General features: G+C 45.3%; 1 protein-coding gene across 2 annotated transcripts in view; it reads right to left on the bottom strand.

Annotated features, from left to right (window-relative positions):
* Positions 1-6157: 6157 nt before the first annotated feature.
* The window catches only part of zeb1b (zinc finger E-box binding homeobox 1b), a 58250-nt gene continuing 45006 nt past the window's right edge, over positions 6158-19401 (bottom strand). For both annotated transcript variants that reach the window (XM_031298260.2, XM_035998103.1), the window contains exons 3-8: positions 16376-16537; positions 15044-15246; positions 14438-14543; positions 12233-13947; positions 10904-11084; positions 6158-10167 (exon numbers count right to left, since the gene is read on the bottom strand). In XM_031298260.2, the coding sequence (XP_031154120.1) occupies positions 9437-10167; positions 10904-11084; positions 12233-13947; positions 14438-14543; positions 15044-15246; positions 16376-16537 (3098 nt within the window). In that variant the 3' untranslated portion in view covers positions 6158-9436. The remainder of the gene's footprint in view (positions 10168-10903; positions 11085-12232; positions 13948-14437; positions 14544-15043; positions 15247-16375; positions 16538-19401) is intronic.

Raw genomic sequence — 19401 nt, forward strand, 5'->3', positions numbered from 1 at the left:
TTGAAGACAAGCCGAGCTGCTGCGTTCTGAATGAGCTGCAGGGGTCGGATGGCACATGCAGGCAGGCCAATCAGGAGGGAGTTGCAGTAGTCTAGACGTGAGATGATTAGAGCCTGAACCAGAACCTGAGCCGCCTTCTGCGTTAGGGGATGTATCCTTCTGATGTTGTGCAGCATGTATCTACACGATTGGGTGGTTGCAGCAATGTTAGCAGTGAAGGAGAGTTGGTCGTCAAGTGTTACACCCAGGTTTCTAGCAGTCTGGGTGGGGACTACCACAGAGTTGTCAATTGTTATAGTCAGGTCCTGGGTAGGAGAGCCCTTCCCTGGAAGGAAAAGGAGCTCAGTCTTGTCAAGGTTGAGTTTCAGATGGTGTGTGGACATCAAAGAAGAGATGTCAGTCAGACAGGCCGAGATACGTGCTGCTACCTGAGTTTCAGACTCAGGAAAGGAAAGAATTAGTTGGGTGTCATCAGCGTAGCTGTGATAAGAAAAGCCGTGCGACTGAATGACGAGAATGACGAGAAAGAGAGTTGGTGTACAGAGAAAAGAGGAGGGGACCCAGGACTGATCCCTGAGGAACCCCAGTTTTGAGTGGGCAAGGTTCTGAGCTAGATCCTCTCCAGGTTACCCGGTAGGTTCGGTCGGCCAGGTAAGATGTGAGCAATGAGAGCGCAGAGCCTGAGACACCCAGATTTCGGAGTGTCGAAATGAGGATCTGGTGGTTCACTGTGTCAAAGGCAGCAGAAAGATCCAGAAGGATGATGATGGAAGAGAGAGAGGTTGTTCTAGCGATGTGAAGCTGCTCAGTTACAGCAAGGAGGGCAGTTTCTGTTGAGTGGCCAGCCTTGAAGCCAGACTGGTGGGGATCAAGAATATTGTTCTGGTGGAGATAGGTAGAGAGTTGATTATAAATGGCATGCTCAAGAGTTTTAGATAGAAATGGAAGAAGGGAGACGGGTCTGTAGTTATTTACATCAGAGGAGTCGAATGTTGGTTTTTTGAGCAGTGGGGTCACTCTTGCCTCTTTGAGAGCATCGGGGAAACAGCCAGTTGACAAGGAGATGTTAATGAGATGGGTGAGGAAAGGAAGGAGGTCAGGAGCAATGGACTGGAGAAGGTGAGAAGGGATAGGATCCAGGGGGCAGGTGGTTGGGCGGGCAGAGGTAATCAAAGTAAGAATTTGGTTTGGAGATAAAGGGGTGAAAGAGGAAAGAGTACTGGATGTGATGGATGGTAAGGTGATTTCAGGAGGTGTGGTGGAGAACGAAGAGCGTATGTCATCTATCTTTTTTACAAAATTGTTGACAAAGTGGGTTGGTAGGAGGGAGGAGGTGGACTGGGGGAATCTAGGAGGTTAGAGAAGATGGAAAAAAGTTTTTTGGGGTTCGAGAAGGAGGATTCAATTTTGGTTTGATAAAAAGAGCTTTTGGCTGCAGAAATAGAGGCAGCGAAGGAGGAAAGAAGAGACTGATAGGTAAGCAGATCATCTGGGTGTTTGGATTTTCGCCATTTCCTTTTCGCTGCCCGTATAGTTGATCTTTCAGCACGTACAGAGTCAGACAACCACGGCGCTGGGGAGGACTTGCGAGCCTGTCCTGAAGTAAGAGGGCAGAGAGAGGAGGATAGAGTAGAGAAGAGAGTGTCTGTGGCAGTGTTGGGAGGCATGAGTAAGAAAGAGTCAGATGGAGGGAGGGTTGATAAAGTACAAGCCGCCAGAGAAGAAGGAGAGAGTGAACGAATATTACGGCGGACAGGTATGGTGTCTCTTGAGATATGGTTGTGAGCTTGGGAGAGTGGGAGAGAGTAAGAGATGAAGAAATGGTCTGATGTATGGAGTGGAGTAACAGTGAGGTTGGATGTAGAGCAGTTTCTGGTGAATATGAGATCTAGGTGGTTGCCAGCTTTGTGAGTGGGTGGTGAAGGAGAGAGTAGCTAAGTTTCCATTCACTTGTCAATCGAATTATCTGTCGGTTCGGTAAAAAAACTCATGCGACTAAAGCTGGTGAAAGTGTGTTTCCATCCAACGGCTTTAAAGCGAATAAAAACCTTGTGTAATGACGTCACATGCTGTTTTGCGATCAAATTGGTATATCGAATTGATTTTAGACATCTTAAGGTGTTTCTATTCATTTTCGCAATGAATCGCACAACATTCAAGCTAACTTTTGCGAACAAAGTTTTGCCAGACAAAATGGATCATGCCATCTACCAACAAATGATCAATACTGCACCAGTTGTAATAGTGCTTATGTGCCAGCTGATAGCGACATATCAAGCTATAATAAGAAAACAACGACGCTATCAACACATTGCTGTGATGATGCAGATGCAGATGCACGTAAATGCCCGACGACATGGAGGCGGCCTGTGGTGTAGGAGCGAGAGCGCTCCAAACAGTTCTGGGAGATCGTGGTTCAGAGACACTTCACGGAAACCCTTTGGTTGAAGCATTTTCGGATGACCAAGACAACATTTTGACCCTTTTCACAGATGTCGCAAGCTATCGTCCTCCGGTTCCAACCGAGAAGCGTATCGCCATTGCGCTCTACAAACTGGCTCCATGAGCAGAGTACAGAGTGGTAGGCGAAACATTTGGAGTCAGCAAAACCACCGTGCACCGGTGTGTTTACGCCGTGTGCAACGCCATACGAACGAGGAAGATGTGAAGGTATATATACCTACCTGGAGTGGATGAGGCGCATGATATCTCGCTGCGTAACTCCAGAGCGCACCTTGTGCCACAGGTGTATGGCGCAATAGACGGGACTCACGTCCCCATTAGACCCCCTGCTGAAGGCTACAGGGATTTAGTCAATAGAAAGGGCTGGCCATCAATCGTACTACAGGCTGTGGTAGACGATCGTTGCATCATAAGGGACATTTGTGTCGGCACTCCCGGTAGTGCGTCTCCTTGTTCGTCCACTTCCATCTGTCTTTGTTGACACCCGCCATGTGTGCAAACAGAGCGGAAATACTGGGCGGAAATTAACTAAAACTTCTTCTTCTTTGTTTTGTGGCAGGTTGCAACCATAAAATGACCTAAAACTTAATCGCAATTCATTATTTATTCGGCAAATAACGTTTCCATCAGCGTTTATCGCATAAGCCGTATATCGATCAAGATAAAATCCGATGAAACCGAACGTATTTCATTTGAGTCGATATTCATGAAATTCAATCAAATTTTATTGTTTCCATAAGGCATTTTTCATTCGATATCACTTAATTTGGATAAAAACGTGTGGATGGAAACATAGCTAGTGAGAGGGCAAAAGAGAGAAGGTGAAAAAAGGCAGCTGACTTCTCTGTCTGGATGTTGAAGTCGCCCAGAAGTACCAGCGGAGGGCCAGTTTCAGGGATGTTTGAAAGAAGGACATCCAGCTCCTCCAAAAACTCCCCCAGAGCACTTGGTGTGCCATCCCTGAGCTTCGACTTTTCAAAATAAAAGCTTGCGTCTGGTCCGCTATGTCTTCGTACTTTGGTGTTTTGGATGTTTTTGAACTGAACAGTACGGCAATCATGCTAATGTATACAGTTACTTTTTTCAGCAGATGTCTCAGTTACAACACGGTGGAGCTATCAAAGCAGTTTTGTGTTTATATGTGCGGGCGGCATTTATCCAGTTTGATAAATCCCACGGTCTTTACAAAGCTATACCTCAAATTGGCTGGCTGACTAAACAGGGAGGGACTAGAAATCCTGTCTATTTTTTGTTTTTTTGTATTTCAAGAGCGAATTGCTCCACAATATGAATACAGATTGATTATCACTTATTTTGTTGGTAAATTTTTTTTAAAGTCATCGCAGGTTTTATCAAATAAACAACAAACATTAACATCAGGGAGACAACATCCACAAATCTGCCAACTATAGGCTATGTATGGCTATCGTTAATTTAAGTTTAAACGGCGTTCAATTAATTGCATCATGCTCACTAACTTAACCATGACTTCATTTAGAAAATAATTCGCAATTTTGTATTCCGAACATCTGAATTTACCATTGGACACGCCCATGCATGAGACGGGAGGGCTCCAGGCTGCAGCTATACACTCTTGGGGCGGTGCACCCAAGTAGAAGCTATGTATGGGAAACACTGTTATGTTAAGCATGTCATGTTTTGATTGTGCCTTGAATGTGTAATTGTTCGTTCAACAAGTCTATCATAAAGACCAGCAATATACGTGTACGTATGAGCTTATGCTGAGCAGCGGGTTAAAAAGTGAGCTCTGAAACAGCAATTTGTCAGATGAAGTGACATATTAACCCGCCCCTTTACACACACACACACACACACACACACACACACACACACACACACACACACAATATGTCTCTGTATACATTCTGCTATTTAGTGGTTGAGTAAATGAACATGATATTTAAGTGACTGCTATTTCCTGAGAGCAGGCTTTTCTTTCCTCCTCCTCTCGGCTTTTCTCTAAATTTCCCCGGGGAGCTTCAGCCCCCTGGGTTTGGCTCGGTGTCAGAGTCCCGGCAGCCATGATACTTCATCAGGCTTTTGCACCATTATTGGCAAGAGCACTCCATATCCTCTTAGCAGTTATAGCTTTTCAATTTTCCTTTGAAATGCTGAGCCCAGCAGAACATATGGCAATATCTTGGCTTTAAGTCCCGGATTGGACTGAAAGCCTGTAAAACGGCCCTGCATCCTGAACATGCAGCCACAGGCTACACACTCTTTGACCTTTTTGGAGTTTCAGAGCGGTGCCTCTGCGCTGCTGTGACCACTGTTAAAGACATTTATAATAGGCACAATTACAAGATGCTGTTGGAACAGTTTGACACAGTAATGTTATGGTGTGAGCTGTCCTATAAAGCGTTATTCCACCACCAACCCCCTCTTCCAAGTGTCTCTGGGGACCCATTCAACATTATGACAGAGTCAAACCCTCTCTGTCACACTGTATTCCCCCAAGACACACTTACAAACACTCTCCTGCAAGCTCAGGTAGTTACAGACTGACTCCAACCCGCGGACAGAGAGAGGCTGTGGCAGGTTGAATCCTGGCCCACTCACACCTGTTTTCCCTTCTGAAGACTTAAGTACTTTCCTGAAACCCCCCCCCCCAAAAAAACCCCTCCTTTGGAGACAGAGTGAGCCAGTGCTTCTGGGAAGATAAAAACCATCAGAGAGAGAGAGTCAGAGAACTATCAAATATGTTCACCAGCTATTGTATCATTTTCATCTCCTCAACAGACTATGGATTTTTAGTCCATTCCATTACTAATTAATGCTGGTGGAGGGGGTGGGGGGTGAGGGGGGGCAGAAGGAGGGTCCACCCTCCTGGAAACCTAATCTGGATCAATAGGGTTGACCTTGGGCTGGGCTGCTAACAGGCAGACTGGACTGAAATGTGTTTTCGCTGATTTGCTGATGCTTTATTTATATATACAGTACATATACTGGAGTTTAGTTTAAAAGAGTAGCTTGATATTTTTTGGATATAAGCTTTTTTGTTTTCTTCAGGTTTCGAAGAGAAGATTGATACCACTTTCATGTCTGGATGCTAAATGAGATGCTACAGCCAGCAGTTGGTTAAAAAGCTGATTAGCTTCACCACTAGCTTAGCTAACCAGCTACTGGAAACAGCTAGCCTGGCTCTGCCCAAAATTAAATAAAATTAATTAATACACTCTATCTTACACATTCTCTTTAATTTTTTGGCGGGGTGCAGTCACCTCCTGGTCTCTTACCCTGCTTCCAGTCTTTATGCTAAGCTAAGCTAACTGGCTGCTGGCTGTAGCTTCATATTTAGCACACTGTTGATCTTAAAGGAAAGAAGCCTTTTTTTTAAAAAACTAAATGGAAAACTTTTTCTTTAACCCTTTTTCGTCTGATGGCATTGGCTTTACTTCATCATCTCATGTTTATATGTTGTGTGGCCTATTCCTTTAGTTCATCAAAAGAAGATGTCACAAAAACAATGTTAAGTGGGTTTTTTTGAGCCGGTAAAGATGCCCAGGGTCTAAAATTTTCAATTATATGTCCCCCACTTTCTTTTTACATTTCTTCAGTGGTCCCTTATGGGATAATTAATGGTAATATTAACTTGAATATTGCAGTACAAGCAACATCTTAATATTGTGTGATTTTAAAACTCTTATAAGAATATCATCACAAACCCAGCAGCTTGTAATTGATGTATTTTATTGTGAGATGGGGAGTCATAAAAAAATGAACAAAAAAAAAGAAAAAAAAAAACAATCACTATAAAAAAAGATGAGGGTGTTAAAGGGGGAGGGGCATATACAAGTGGGCGTGGCACTGACAAAAAAAGTAACAAATTGGCACAAATAAAAACAGAACAGAACAGAACAAACGTCGATATTATTTTGGCTTGGCAAAAAAGGACAGTTTGTGTGGTTAAGGGTAATCCTTCAATAAAACAGCCCACACTCATGCTATTAGACATACGATTAGTTTTCAAAAGTTCAGTAGCTTCGTATTAGAGAGGGGAAAGAAAACTAACATGAGAATGGATGCACAGAGGTCACAGGTTCCAATTTTCAGGCTTGCAGGGTGAGCGTTTTTTTACCCCAAGGAAAAACATCATTTTATTTGTTCGAAAAACATACTTCAGTATGCTGGAGTCTCATTTTTCCAGACTTGTAGTTGTTTGCCTTTGAATCTTTTTTTCCATACTAAAATATATTATCGTATTAATACAAACTACAGTATTGTACACTACATAGTGTAATAAATAACCATAAAGAAATATAAAAAATAAGACACATAAATATAAAAGTTCTCTATGACTAAACAGACATACCCAGCTCCTTGGGGGGTGGGGATAATACTGCCATTGCTGAAAACATACAGTACACACACTGAAACAGAACATAAAACAACATAAGAGACAAACAATAATACTGACAGGTAAACACATGGTTGAATTAAACTCCTGGGATTCATATTTGCCTACGTTTTGTTACCTGAAGACACATCTGAGCATTTCATGGTGTGTTAAACAAGTGCACTGAATAAGCTTTGCAAAGGCAGGACACAACAATTAGAAATCATACTTCATCGTCATCCATTGGAACACATGTGCATTGTAATTCTTTTAGCTGCTCAGATTAGAAATAAAAGCAACTTCTCTAAAATCTAGGAAACACGAATATGTGGTAGGCTAAACTCGACTCAGGTGTGGCGGCAAGCCAAAGTCAACAGTATTCCGGCTTATTGGTTGATCTGGGACCCGGCAATACCTGATCGTAGCTGCTTAGCTTCAACAGCAATATTCAATGGCACTTTTGATATGCATGTTTCTCTCGTTTTAGTTAGATTTTTTGCATATGGCTCGGAGTGGTTTGTAGGCATAGGGAGGGGACAGTTTTCCAAATCCCCTTTCTGCTCGCTCTGAACATTTAAAGCAATAGTTCGACATTTTTTAAATCTATTTTTAATATGCTTATTTGCTTGCTAGATGAGAATTAGATGAGAAGATTAATACCACTCGCCTATCTGTCCGGTAAAAAATGCAGCTAAATACTAGACGTGGAAATACAGCTTCTGTCTGGAAGTCACAAACAGTGTTGCCAACTCTTTTAAAAAAAATGTTGCTAGATGCGCCAGATGACGTTATTTGAATATTGTTGACATCATCACATATCATTTGCATACACACAATGTTGCATGTCGACTGACTGCCTGCGCGCCGTGCAATAGGAGAGGCAGAGAGACCAAATGCTGTGGACTGGGATTAGTCTGAGCAGCATGCACGGGAATGAATTACAATATAATATATCTTGCTTTTTCCCTGGTGGTCTAAAAGGTACGTGTCCATATAGGCGTTGTTTCACGGCAGGTGTTGCCCCGCTTCCCAGCATTGCATGGTAGTGGGCTTGCCACCAGCAGTTATCAGTTTTCTTCACTGACCACTGACAGGCAAAGAAAATAGGCTACACCCGATGGCTGCACCTGATTGGACGAACGCGTCACGTGGGGTTGCCTGCTCCCAGATTTCAAAACAGACCATAATGGCGGCTCGTTTGGAATACAATCTCTTATTTAATGAAAATAGTTCACCGAAACGTGTTTCTGAAAAGGAATAGGCCGTGCAGTTGCTGAATCTGTCTTCATTTCAGATCGACAACGCTCAGTTTAAAAGATTTTCGTCAGATTTTGAGAGACGTCGAGTCGAGCTGGTCGCTCCTTATCTGCATATAAAGGATTTAACTTTATGCAAATGAAGAGCAGGCGACTCGACCCCCTCCACGCTACCAGAATGCATTGCACCGCTGCTCCCATAGAAATGAATGGTAAGCATGGAAATGACGCTGATAATGGACACGTACCATTAGTCTTTAAATTTGTCACTAGCTGCTTTTTAGAAATAAAGTGGCTAAGAGGGCTCGCTAAATCTAGCAAGAAAGTCGCCAAGTTGGCAACACTGGTCACAAATATTCCCACATGCATTATCGCCAACTTCTGGACTGAAGTTTGGAGCATTAGCTCAGCAGGAAATAACCGCTAGCATTAGCAGCTTTAGATTTAGCTTTAGCTAGCTGTTTCCGCCTGTTCCGGTGCTCATGCTAAGCTAAGCTAAGCTAAGCTAAGTGGCTGCTGGCTGTAGCCGTATATTTATCGGACAGATATGTGGGTTCGATCTTCTCATCTAACTCTCTTTAAAAACAGAACAAAGTACATTTCCCAAAATGTCAAACTATTCCTATGAAACACTGATTTGTATAAGAAACAACAAGACAACAATGAGCCTAAAAGTCTAAAAGGAAGTAAATGAATGAAAAGACCAGTCCGCTCTCCATTGTTTTTCTTCTTAAGGCTCCCAATCCAAATCAAAAGAACATCAAAAAGAAACGTAATGCTAACATATGCTAGCGTGATGGCGTGGTATAGCTAGTGCGGTAATACTGAAGGGTAGACAACACGACTCAACTGCTCAATCCATAGGTAAACCAAGCCATTTGTAGTGCACAGGATTTTTCTTATTTTTCTTCCAACTTAATAAAATACTGACTTTTTTTGTTCATTGGCAATAAAAAGGTATAGAAATATCTCCCAACTGTACAGCTTTTAAAGGTTAAAATATGAGTGATAAAATTAGTAACACTGATAAAAAGAAATGACCCAAGGTGTTTTAGTAATAAAACATTATCTAAAACGTGTCGGCTCTAGCTTCCAAAGTCTGTATAATGCATTTCCTTCGTTTGTTAAAATTTGTGTTCATCTTCATCTTTTTTCTTTACAAATTGATTATTTTCTAGCAGTGAGAAAACCGTTCTCCTGCGGAAAAGTCACTAGTATTTTTTCAGGCACACCTGGATTTCTACACAGTAGTGAACTGAAACGAACTGTCAGAGTGACCAGACATCATCTCCTGCGTTCTTCCTCTGCACGGGGAGAGGAGGAATCTGATTGTGTCTCACGGAAGAGTCGGATTCCTCTCTCAGTCAGTATCTCCTTTCTCCTGCGGCGTCGGGTTCTGCTCTTCAGAAACCATGTTCCCGTGCGTCTCGCCTCCGCTCTCCTCCGTCGCCTCCCCCACCTCCCCCTCTTCCATTCGCCCTTCTTCTGTATCCATCTGGACTTCCTCCTCTTCCCGAATGCTCCAGAGCACCTCCTCCTGCCTTGTGTCAGCCTCCTCTTCTTTCTCTTCCACCTCGACTTCTGTCTTCTCCTCCTCTCCTCCCTCCACCAACACTCTCTCTATCTCCTTCCCATTCCTCTCTTCTTCCTCCTCCTCCTCCTCCTCATCCTCATCCCCTCCTTCGTCCCCTATCTGCACCACCTGAATGTCGTCCATGTCCACCGCACCGTCCTCCTCCTCCTCCTCTTCCTCGCTCTCCTCGTCCTCTCTGGTGCTGCTCCCTCGCTCATCCAGGTCCAGCTGGGCGGCGGCCAGGTGCCGCTGCGCCCGGCCCAGGGCCTCCATCTCGGCTGGGGCCTCGCCGTCTGCCTCAGGGCTCTCCCGGCCCTCGCCTCGGCCCTGCGTCTCCTTCTTGCAGTAGGAGTAGCGGTGGTTCATGTGTTGGGAGTAGGAGCCCGAGTGGGAGAAGCGCTTGCCGCACTTGTCGCACTGGTAAGGCTTCTCCCCCGAGTGGAGCCGCATGTGTTCGATCAAGTGGTGTTTGTGTTTGAAGGCCTTGCTGCAGATGCCACACTCGTGAGGCCGTTTCCCTGCAGAGGAGGAGAAAACAAATGTGCATCAACACCTCTGTTTAAAGGAAAATGGAAATGCCGTTGAGTAAAAAGGCACGGACATAGATGGGAAAACAAAAAAAACACTTGAGTGCAATCGCAGTGAATCCTCCTACATTGCTGCGTGTAAGGAGAGGCCCATAACAGTATCTATCATCAATGTATCCAAGGAGAACATTTCAAAACAATACAACAACATCACAACATTTGTGCTTGCAAACCTTCAAGGAAACTTTATCCAGCCTGAAACAGCTAGTTTCACCTAGGATGAGGTCATTTGGAGCTGAAAACTATGTTTGCAAGCCAGGTATCAGAGTAATAAAGAAAAAAAAAACGCCTCTGAGAGTGTTGACCTGCACTTGGCCACGGAGTCATCATCTTAGAGCAATCCAAATCACTACCAGAGCTCGCCTCTTGCAACATTTGGGGCGTCGCATGAGAAGCTGGCAGTGCAGAGGTGGGGAGTTGGTGGAAAGAAATTCTCAGACCTCTTCTGTGCATGTTGAGTAATACCTGCTGGAATGGAGGTGTCCACCCTTCTTTACGCTGTAGCTCAAAATCCCCCCTTCACTCACACAATGACTCATCTTTCCCAAGACCCAACAGCATGGGATATTGAGACAAGTTCCGGTTCTGGGTATGTTTTTTAGTCCATCTGTGACTTCTGGCCGTGTTTGGGTATAGGCCTAGGGAAAACATGAGAGTTTGTATTTACCTGTGTGTTCGTATTTGTGTCTCAGCAACGAGCTGCTCTTCTGGAAGATCTTGTCGCACAGGTCGCAGGCGTACATGCCGCTATCCGTCTTCTTCATCTTCTTCCTCGGAGGGCCCGAGTCGGAGTCGTTCTGCTCCTCTACGGTGGACACACCCTCTGAGCCTGTGTCGTGTTTCTCCTCCTGGAGAATATGAGAAATCACAGATGTATTGGTTGGAATTCAGAATGTTTGACAATGGAATGACTCAGAAAAGTGCCACTACTCGTAAACAACTTGTGCGTGTGCATTGCAGGAAATTATGCCGTGTCATTTCCTACTCATAGCTCTCTTGAGCAATCCTTTCCTCGGCCCAAAACATAACCATACTGTTCACTTACACTGTATGAGCACACCTACGGTTTTCGCTTGTCCCTTGGCTGGTTCAACTCATCTACTGATGCAGTGAAAGTGGATGTGGGTCAATATTAAGGAGAAGATATATACACAGAGCTCTTTTTTTACAAGGCAGGTCTATGCCAATCCACTTAACACAAAGGTATAATACAACAACAATAAATCAATGAGGCAGGCAGAGGTGTGCCGTTTAAACAGATTCCAGCAGATCAATAGGGGCTCTGCAGTAAAGTGCAGCCTCATGTCCTCTGGGTGACAGCCCAGGAAGATCACTCATACACCCAGAGAAATCTACATCCATCATTACGGGCCCATTAGGTGTCTGCACAATAAAGAACTATTAGGGGCTATCATTTTTACAAAGAGCTGAATTCTGACATTTCTATATATGACTTATTGATTACATTTTGGATGGATTCACACTATCTATCATGTTCTGGTGGTTTTGAACAATAAGAAGTAATGATCTGGACTAAAGGGTATGACTGATCGCTCCAAAAAGAGAAACGCCAACTTGATTCCAACCCACTTGCTTCTCAAAATGGCTACCGGATAGGCACTGAAACCAAATGAGTCACAAGCAGTGCAGGAAAGAATCCAGAGTTTCAGAGTCAGACCTGTTTGCTGTGGCTGTCCTGAAGAGGTCCGAACTCCAGCAACATTATAGTATAAAGAACAACTTTATTGTCAGACCTGATCCAGTGAAACTAGAGAATGAAGCTAAGAAAAGCTGTGAACATAGGCAAGTTGTGTTAACTTTGGACAGAGCCTGTGCTAAGCTAAGCTAACTGGCTGCAGCTTAATATTTAGCATACAGATATGAGACGCTCTCCAACTCTCGGCAAGAAATCATATAAGCATATTTCAGAAAATGTTAAACTATACTTTAAACAAAGACACAGAAGCTAAATATGGGGACGTAAATGACTGCACACCTTTACTCCGTTGAGGTGGATGGTTTCCTGCGTCTCCGTCCCCGCGGGGCTGTTGGCTGTAGTGGTATAGGTGTAAGCCAGCTGGGGGATCAGGATAGTCTGTTTGTTGTTAGTGGCTAGTGCCCTTAGGCATTGCATTGTGGTCACAATGTCGAGGGGTTTGGCACTTGGCTGGCTGGCGTACAGTGCGATGGGGCTGGTGCCCATGGCTGAGAGGGTCGATGTCTCTTTCTTTGTGCAAGTTAAGTTTAGAGGTTCATCCACATTGGTAGAGCCAGAGGAAGGGGAGGGGTGAACACGGGCTTTAGCCACAACTCTCTCCGCTTCCTCTCTGGCGGGCTTTGGCAGCGACAGGTCTAGGGGTCCCTCAGTGCTCAGGGGAGACTGGCCTGGGACGGGACTGCCAGCTTTCAGGTTTAGTGGCGACGGAGGGTCCGGCGAGCTGTGAGTGCCATTGACCTCCGCTGGAGTGGCTTCTGTAGGGCTGTCCTGGGTCACGGAAGGGCTCATATTGACCATGTTCTTCCCTGGGACCAGAGACACGACACTGTTAGCTTCACAGGTGTCCTCTTCCTCTGATGGAGGTGTCGGGGCACCCAGTGATATCTGACCCTCTTGCATTTTGTCAAACCACTTCTTTACCACATGGGTTGGCAGGCTGACTGAGTCAGAGATCTTAGCCAGCTCATCCTTGGTGGGCTCTGCATTTAAGGCAAAGTAGGCCTTGAGCAGGGACAATAGGTTCTTGGGCTGGTTACAAAGTCCTCCCTCTGACAGCAAGGCAGCGACAGCAGACTCAGACTTATCCAGGCCTGCTCCGTTCAGCCTGAGACCATCCTTCTTGCAGTGCTTAAGGGCATGGAGTGCTTCCAGCCCGCCGGGACAGTTATCACACAGGAGACAAGTTTTAGTGGTCTTTTCCTCTTTTTCTTTAGTCTCATTGGGCCTGGCGCCTCTGATGGTTAGATCCTCTGGGAGTTTCTGGGACTTGAAGTTGTCAGTGGTGGTCTGACCTGGTGATGTTGGCTCAGGCTCTTTCTTTAGGTTATGGGCCGTGAGCTGGCCCTGGTTGGGGTCCAAACTGTAGTTTATAATAATTTTTGCATTTCCATCCTGACCCACAATAGGCAGACTGATGGCTGAGATGAGCTGCTGCTGTCCAGGATGGAGCATTCCAGTGGTTAACCCCGAGTTCACCTGCCCCTGGCCCTGGCCTTTGGCATTGTTTTCCAGCACCTGGCGAATTATGTTACCATCCACTGCTACTTTGAGAGCATTCTGCAGGTCTGCCAGGTTGATGCTGATGGGTGACACCAGGCCCACAGTGGGCAGGACGACGGCCTGCACTGTGCCCTGCAGAGGAGCTGCAGCACCTCCACTGAAAACCCCACCGTTCATGGCGGCCATAGATGGGGATGTCATCACCGTTGGCTTGTACTCGTAGTCCACAGGCTCGGTCTTGATCTGATTGAGTGGCAGCTGCTCTTGCAGGGGCTTGCTGTGCTCCAGCTTCTCCCTAATCTGGGTGCGAAGGACTGAGGGGGGCGTGGGGGACACTGGTGATGGACCCTGGGCCTGGGTTTTGGCGTTTCCTAGGCGCGGTCGGCCGTTAACTGAGATGACGCTGATGCACTTCTTACTGCTGATGTGGGAGCTGTAGGAGCCTGAGTGGGAGAAGCGCTTTTTGCAGTTGGAGCACTCGTAGGGTTTCTCTCCTGAATAAAACCACAATGTGTATAACAGAGAGGGAAAGATAGAGGGCGGGGGGAAGAAAGAGAAACAGATTTCCATTAGTGAATGAAGCTAAATGAGCAAACTAGGCTATGAGCAGTGCGGTAGGAAAAAGCTCTAATGCATTTCAATGATGCTTAAATGCTGATGTAATGGCACCATTGGGAATTGCCCTTCTCTAATTGCTGTCCCATAATGCCAAAAGAAACACAATTATGGTACGTTAAGGAAGAGCACACAGTGGACCGAAACACAGTGAAGGATATCTAAATACAGGGAATCTAAACATAAATAAAACAAATATTGGTTTAATGGACACTGAAACATCTGAGGCCAACAGGGAATCATGGCAAAAACGTATACAGTAGACCTTCTCACATGCACACACACACACACACACACACACACACACACACACGCACACACCCATACACACACAAAATGCTGCCATGGTGACAGGGGTTGTCCACTCACCGCTGTGGATGCGTAGGTGCTCCTTCAGATGGTGCTTGTATTTAAATGCTTTGCCACATTCAGTGCACTTGAATTTACGATTGCCTCCCGACTGTGTGATGTGTCTCTGTCAGACGAGGGGAGAGGGGACATTCAGTGAGATACACAATGAAAACACAACCTTTGAACTGCTACTAATTCATGTCACAATGTCATTAATCAATCGAGGGCAAAGTTCTTATTTATAATGTTTGGAAGCGAGCTGCTAAAGAAACGGGACTAAGCCTCCATGTAGGTTTGCATCATTTAGAATCACTTTGTCATGGTGTATAATTACTACAGCACTACACAAGTAGTATGCTACTGAAACCAGTAGAATGTATTATTATAGTACCAGACTGTGTAGTATGCTCTTAAAAGAGGATTCAAGGATTTACAAATCATCTGGCTGCATTAAGTATTTAAGTTAGCTAAAAACTGCATTTCAACTTACAACTCAGAAGAGCAGATAGAAATATTCAAATCCTTAGAGAATTAGAAGATACCAGAAGAGGAGATTTGTCAGTTTAACTGGTGAAGGTGTTTGATCAGTATCCAGTCCTGACCAGTTTGTCAGTCAGTTTTTACCTGATCCCTTCCGCCCTTGTGGACCGTCATATGCCTCTCCAGTTGAGCGCGGTATGCGAAGCTGTAGCTGCACTCGGGGCAGTTGAAGCTCTCTTCGGTCTTCTCGTGCCGGTACTTGATGTGCTCTTTCAGGGAGCTGTAACGCTTGTAGCCACGTGCGCAGTACGGGCAGGTGAGTAGCTGAGAGAAGGAATCAGGAGTTCCTGGGTGAAGAAAAAAACACAAGAGGAGAGTGTTGTACTGACATATATGAGAGTGAAGGGGGGGGAGGAGAAGAGAGGGGAGGGGGTCAATAGGGAGGGTTCTTTGATGCCACAGTAACACTCCTCTGTTAGGTCACCAATCACTGAGAGATCCTCCCCCACAGGTAAACAGCACCCAGGTGACCAAATGGATAATCGCTGATTAGTGATCCACAGTAACGCCTTCCTGTCCTTGTAAAAAAATAGCATGCTGGGTTGCAGGACTGGAATTCATGTTTTGCTTTTGTACTTCTTGCCCAGCAATTATAGCTTTCACATGCCTCAAATTCCATCATTTGATTGCCTATTGTGCATTTGGAGCGTTTCAAAAACACCCACGCATGTTAAGGAACAACAGCCGCCTGCCGAGCTCCAAGCTGGTTAACAGAGGGTCTCAGATGCCTGGCTCCCACACAGGTAAAGCATTACTTTGTTAACAGGTGATGTATTAAGTTCCCCTGCGGGACAGGTGAGGGCCTCGGGATGGGAATGCACACACATTATCGCCCAGGTAGCCGTGAGTCAGGGCTCGCACGGACGTGACAAATTTACTCAGGTGTTGCTGTTTCTCATCCTCCCCTCTCCCCCCGGCCCTCCCCTCCTCCCTCATGTTTTTCCCCTCTGTGGTAGCAGGTAAAAGCCAAAAGCCTGGGAGCAATAAAGGCCCCAGTGTGCTGCACTTAACAAATAGCGGTGTGTGTAATGATGTCGGAGAGTGGCGTTAATGGGGTGGAGTTAACACCTAAGGTGAGACAGGGAGCAGGTAGAGCCATCCCCAGGGGGCAAGTAATTACTGGGTAGGTGCAGTAATAGTGTGAGAGCTCAGTGACTATGAGCTCTCGGGTGGAAATAGTGGTGCGTGTGTGTGTGTGTGTGTATGTGTGCATGCATGCATGCGTGATTTAGGGACACTACACCTTGCTTGTGTGCACTACTAATAGAGATATGAATGACATTTAAAGCAGTCAATGCATAAAGCACATAATAGTAATTCTGAAAAGGGATGCGTACACAACAATGATGAGTGCTTTGATAGTGTTTTTTTATAACATGAATAGACTTGTGAATGCTGTGTGGTGATGTCTTGTACCATTCTCATCATGGACGCTGGCGTCAGGGGTGCCCTGACGTTGGGGCTCATCCTCTGGGGCTTCTGGGTAGATGACGGCCGTGTCTCCTTGCTGGAGCATCTCCTCCACTAGGGCGTCTGTGCTCACATCATCCTCAGCGTCTGACACACAATCCTCCTTGACTGTGAAGGGACAAACACACACTGATTAGAGTCATGCCTGCAAAAACAGGCATTATCGATTGCCCCATTATTTCAAGACGTACATGTTTTTCTATCGACGTAGGCTGTACATATGAAACCTTAACCTTTGTATATGAAATGTGATAATCCATTAATGTCACAGCGAGTGTCATTATAGCTGAACTGGATCTTACAGTCCAAGCTCTTGATCATGGCATGTTCCCCAGCCTGGAATGAGGCACATGACGCCAGAAAAAAAAAACAAAAAACATCCTGAATGCTGTTCACAATAGAATGAGAAAACTAATTAGCATCAAAGGCCACAGGCTACTGTATGAGCATCAAGCTCTTTGTAAGAACTGAATGGCAAGCATCTATTCACAGTGTTAGGTAAGGTACTTGTTGAGACTGGGACTGATAATTAGGTGATGTATCTTGTCCTGATGTATTGCGGCGGATAGATATCACGCAGCATGCACACATGCTAACACACACACCACGCTCTGCTCTCTGGAGAGGCTCGGCCTTTTTACTGTGTTTAATATCCCAGCAAATGAGAGCCTGCATGTGGGAGCCGAGCGTGCTCTTACTCCACATCACATGAGCCTGGCTAGCTAGTCTAACGAGCACTAATTACCAAGCTGCGGATCATAGGAAGTGTAACTTGACGATGGCGTTTAGGATGCACAGATCTTCCTTCCCTCTTTCTGTCTCTGCTCTTCCAGAGCTTCCTGAAGTGGATACCGGAACCAAGTATAGTGTGTTGGCTATTAAACCAAGCATTATTCCTCTATGGATATGTTAGTGTGCCTATGTGTATCATTACAGAGAATAATTACATGGGTGAGCTATCAGCTAAAAGCAAAGTTAGACCACTGTGGATACTGTGGTAGTGTTTACTGGGCAGATGTTTTACAGATTGATTTAAGCACTCCTCCAGCTTAGAGGAGATTTGAGAATTGTGTTTTGTGTTTTGTGTTTTGTGTGTGTGTGTGTGTGTGTGTGTGTGTGTGTGTGTGTGTGCGTTGAAAGACGGGACCAGCTGTGTTCTCCTAGGAGATGGGAACAGGTGTAGCTCTTCATGACTCACCGACGCACTGTGAATACCAGTGCTCTTACATAAAGCCCTGCTCTGGCTTCCTCTGGTGCACCTTAACAAAAGCCATGAAACAGTCATTTGTTGCTAGGGTTATTAAAGACCATTCGAAGAAAACCCAGAGATAATAAATGATACAGAGAAAAAGCTGTGTGTTGGTGAACGTGTATGTAAAGCAGAAGGCCAACAGCAGGTGCTGAGAAAGTGGAATTGTGGGATTCTCATCATACAGTGGAGGGTCTGGAACACACTGGGGGATGCTCACCCCCACATATCACACAGCTTTTCTCCAATGACCAACAACACCCCCCAGACAAGTTTAAAGACCAACTTAAAGAAATAGTTTGACATTTTGGGAAATACGCTTACCATTCTTTTTTAAAGATATAATTTCTGGTATTTTACTAAAAAACAATGTGTAGACTAATGCAAAAGCAATCCCTCTCAATCATCACTTATGTCCCACGAGAAGTGTGTCTGTATGTGCAGAGACCTAGTCTATATCCAGGACGTTCCACTTCTGTGATTGTTCAGGTGCCGCTGAAAAATCCGCCGGATGTCCTTTTCAGCCTGATGTGCGTCCCCTTCCTCTGTCTCTGTGTTGGCGTTCTAACCTCTGGTGGATTTGTGAGGACTATGGTTAACTGCTCCTCAGATCTCTGCAGGGTAAATCCAGACAGCTAGCTAGACTATCTGTCCAATCTGAGTTTTCTGTTGCATGACTAAAACAACCTTAGAACGTACACATGTTCCACCAGAACAAGTTCCTTCCCGAGGCTATTTTGCAGCGGCACTGGGGCTCTGTCCGTTGCTTAGCACTGCCCAAGACGATTGTGATTGGTTTAAAGAAATGCCAATAAACCAGAGCACGTTTTTCTCCCATCCCAGAATGCTATGTAGACTAGCCAGACCCTCCTTTGCAGCATTGTGGAGAAAGGACTGGCAATGCGAGACTAGCAGAGACCCCTGCCCTCTGCCTACATTTTCTCGTTTCTTCTTATTTTGCGGTGTGTGGGACGTTTATGGGCGTCAGTAAAGAGCCTTTGGGCCCCACGTGGGTGTATAACCCCCAGCAATAACTCACTCTCTTAATTCACTCTCTAGCTCGCTCGACTTCTGCTCCTGCCCTCTCTCTCACACTCTCTCTCTCTCTCCTTCTCTGTGTTTACACACAGTAAGCGATACTCACTACATATTACACCTTTAATAAGTTGTCTTATATTTTTCACAGTTCTGTTGGCTGTTGACAAGACGTTGTCAAACACTGTTGCATGTGGGGAAGTGCTGATCTGTGTTCAGCTCCCATCCACTGCTCAAAGGCAGCATCCAAACACTCAAACACACCTCTAGGCTACTAAATGTTGAGCATGTGTGTGAAGTAGAGTCCCAGCTGGGGGTCTGTGGTGCAAAGGTATGACAAGCGGTTGTTTTCACTCCTTGTGTGTGTGTGTGTGTGTGTGTGTGTGTGTGTGTGTGTCTCGGCTCTTTGTTAAGTACAGAGCGAGGTCAGAAGGGTTCACAGCCTCGCTGAGGCGGCTCCGTGTTATCAGGCTGCTCCCCTGACATGAAACATCACACAGGCCATTTATGTGCTGACGCAGGGATGTGAATGCACCACTGCACAAGTGGAAAATCAGTTCAAAAACCCCAGAACGAAGGCCCCGTGAGGTTGGAGCAGGACATTCTGTTGCAGCTCTGATGTAAAAAAAAAAAAAAGTATTTTTTTCTTTCTTTATTTTACAGTGTAACCTAACTGTAGTACGTCTAA

This window comes from Sander lucioperca, chromosome 23 (genome assembly GCF_008315115.2).
Source record: "Sander lucioperca isolate FBNREF2018 chromosome 23, SLUC_FBN_1.2, whole genome shotgun sequence".
Lineage (NCBI taxonomy): Eukaryota > Metazoa > Chordata > Actinopteri > Perciformes > Percidae > Sander > Sander lucioperca.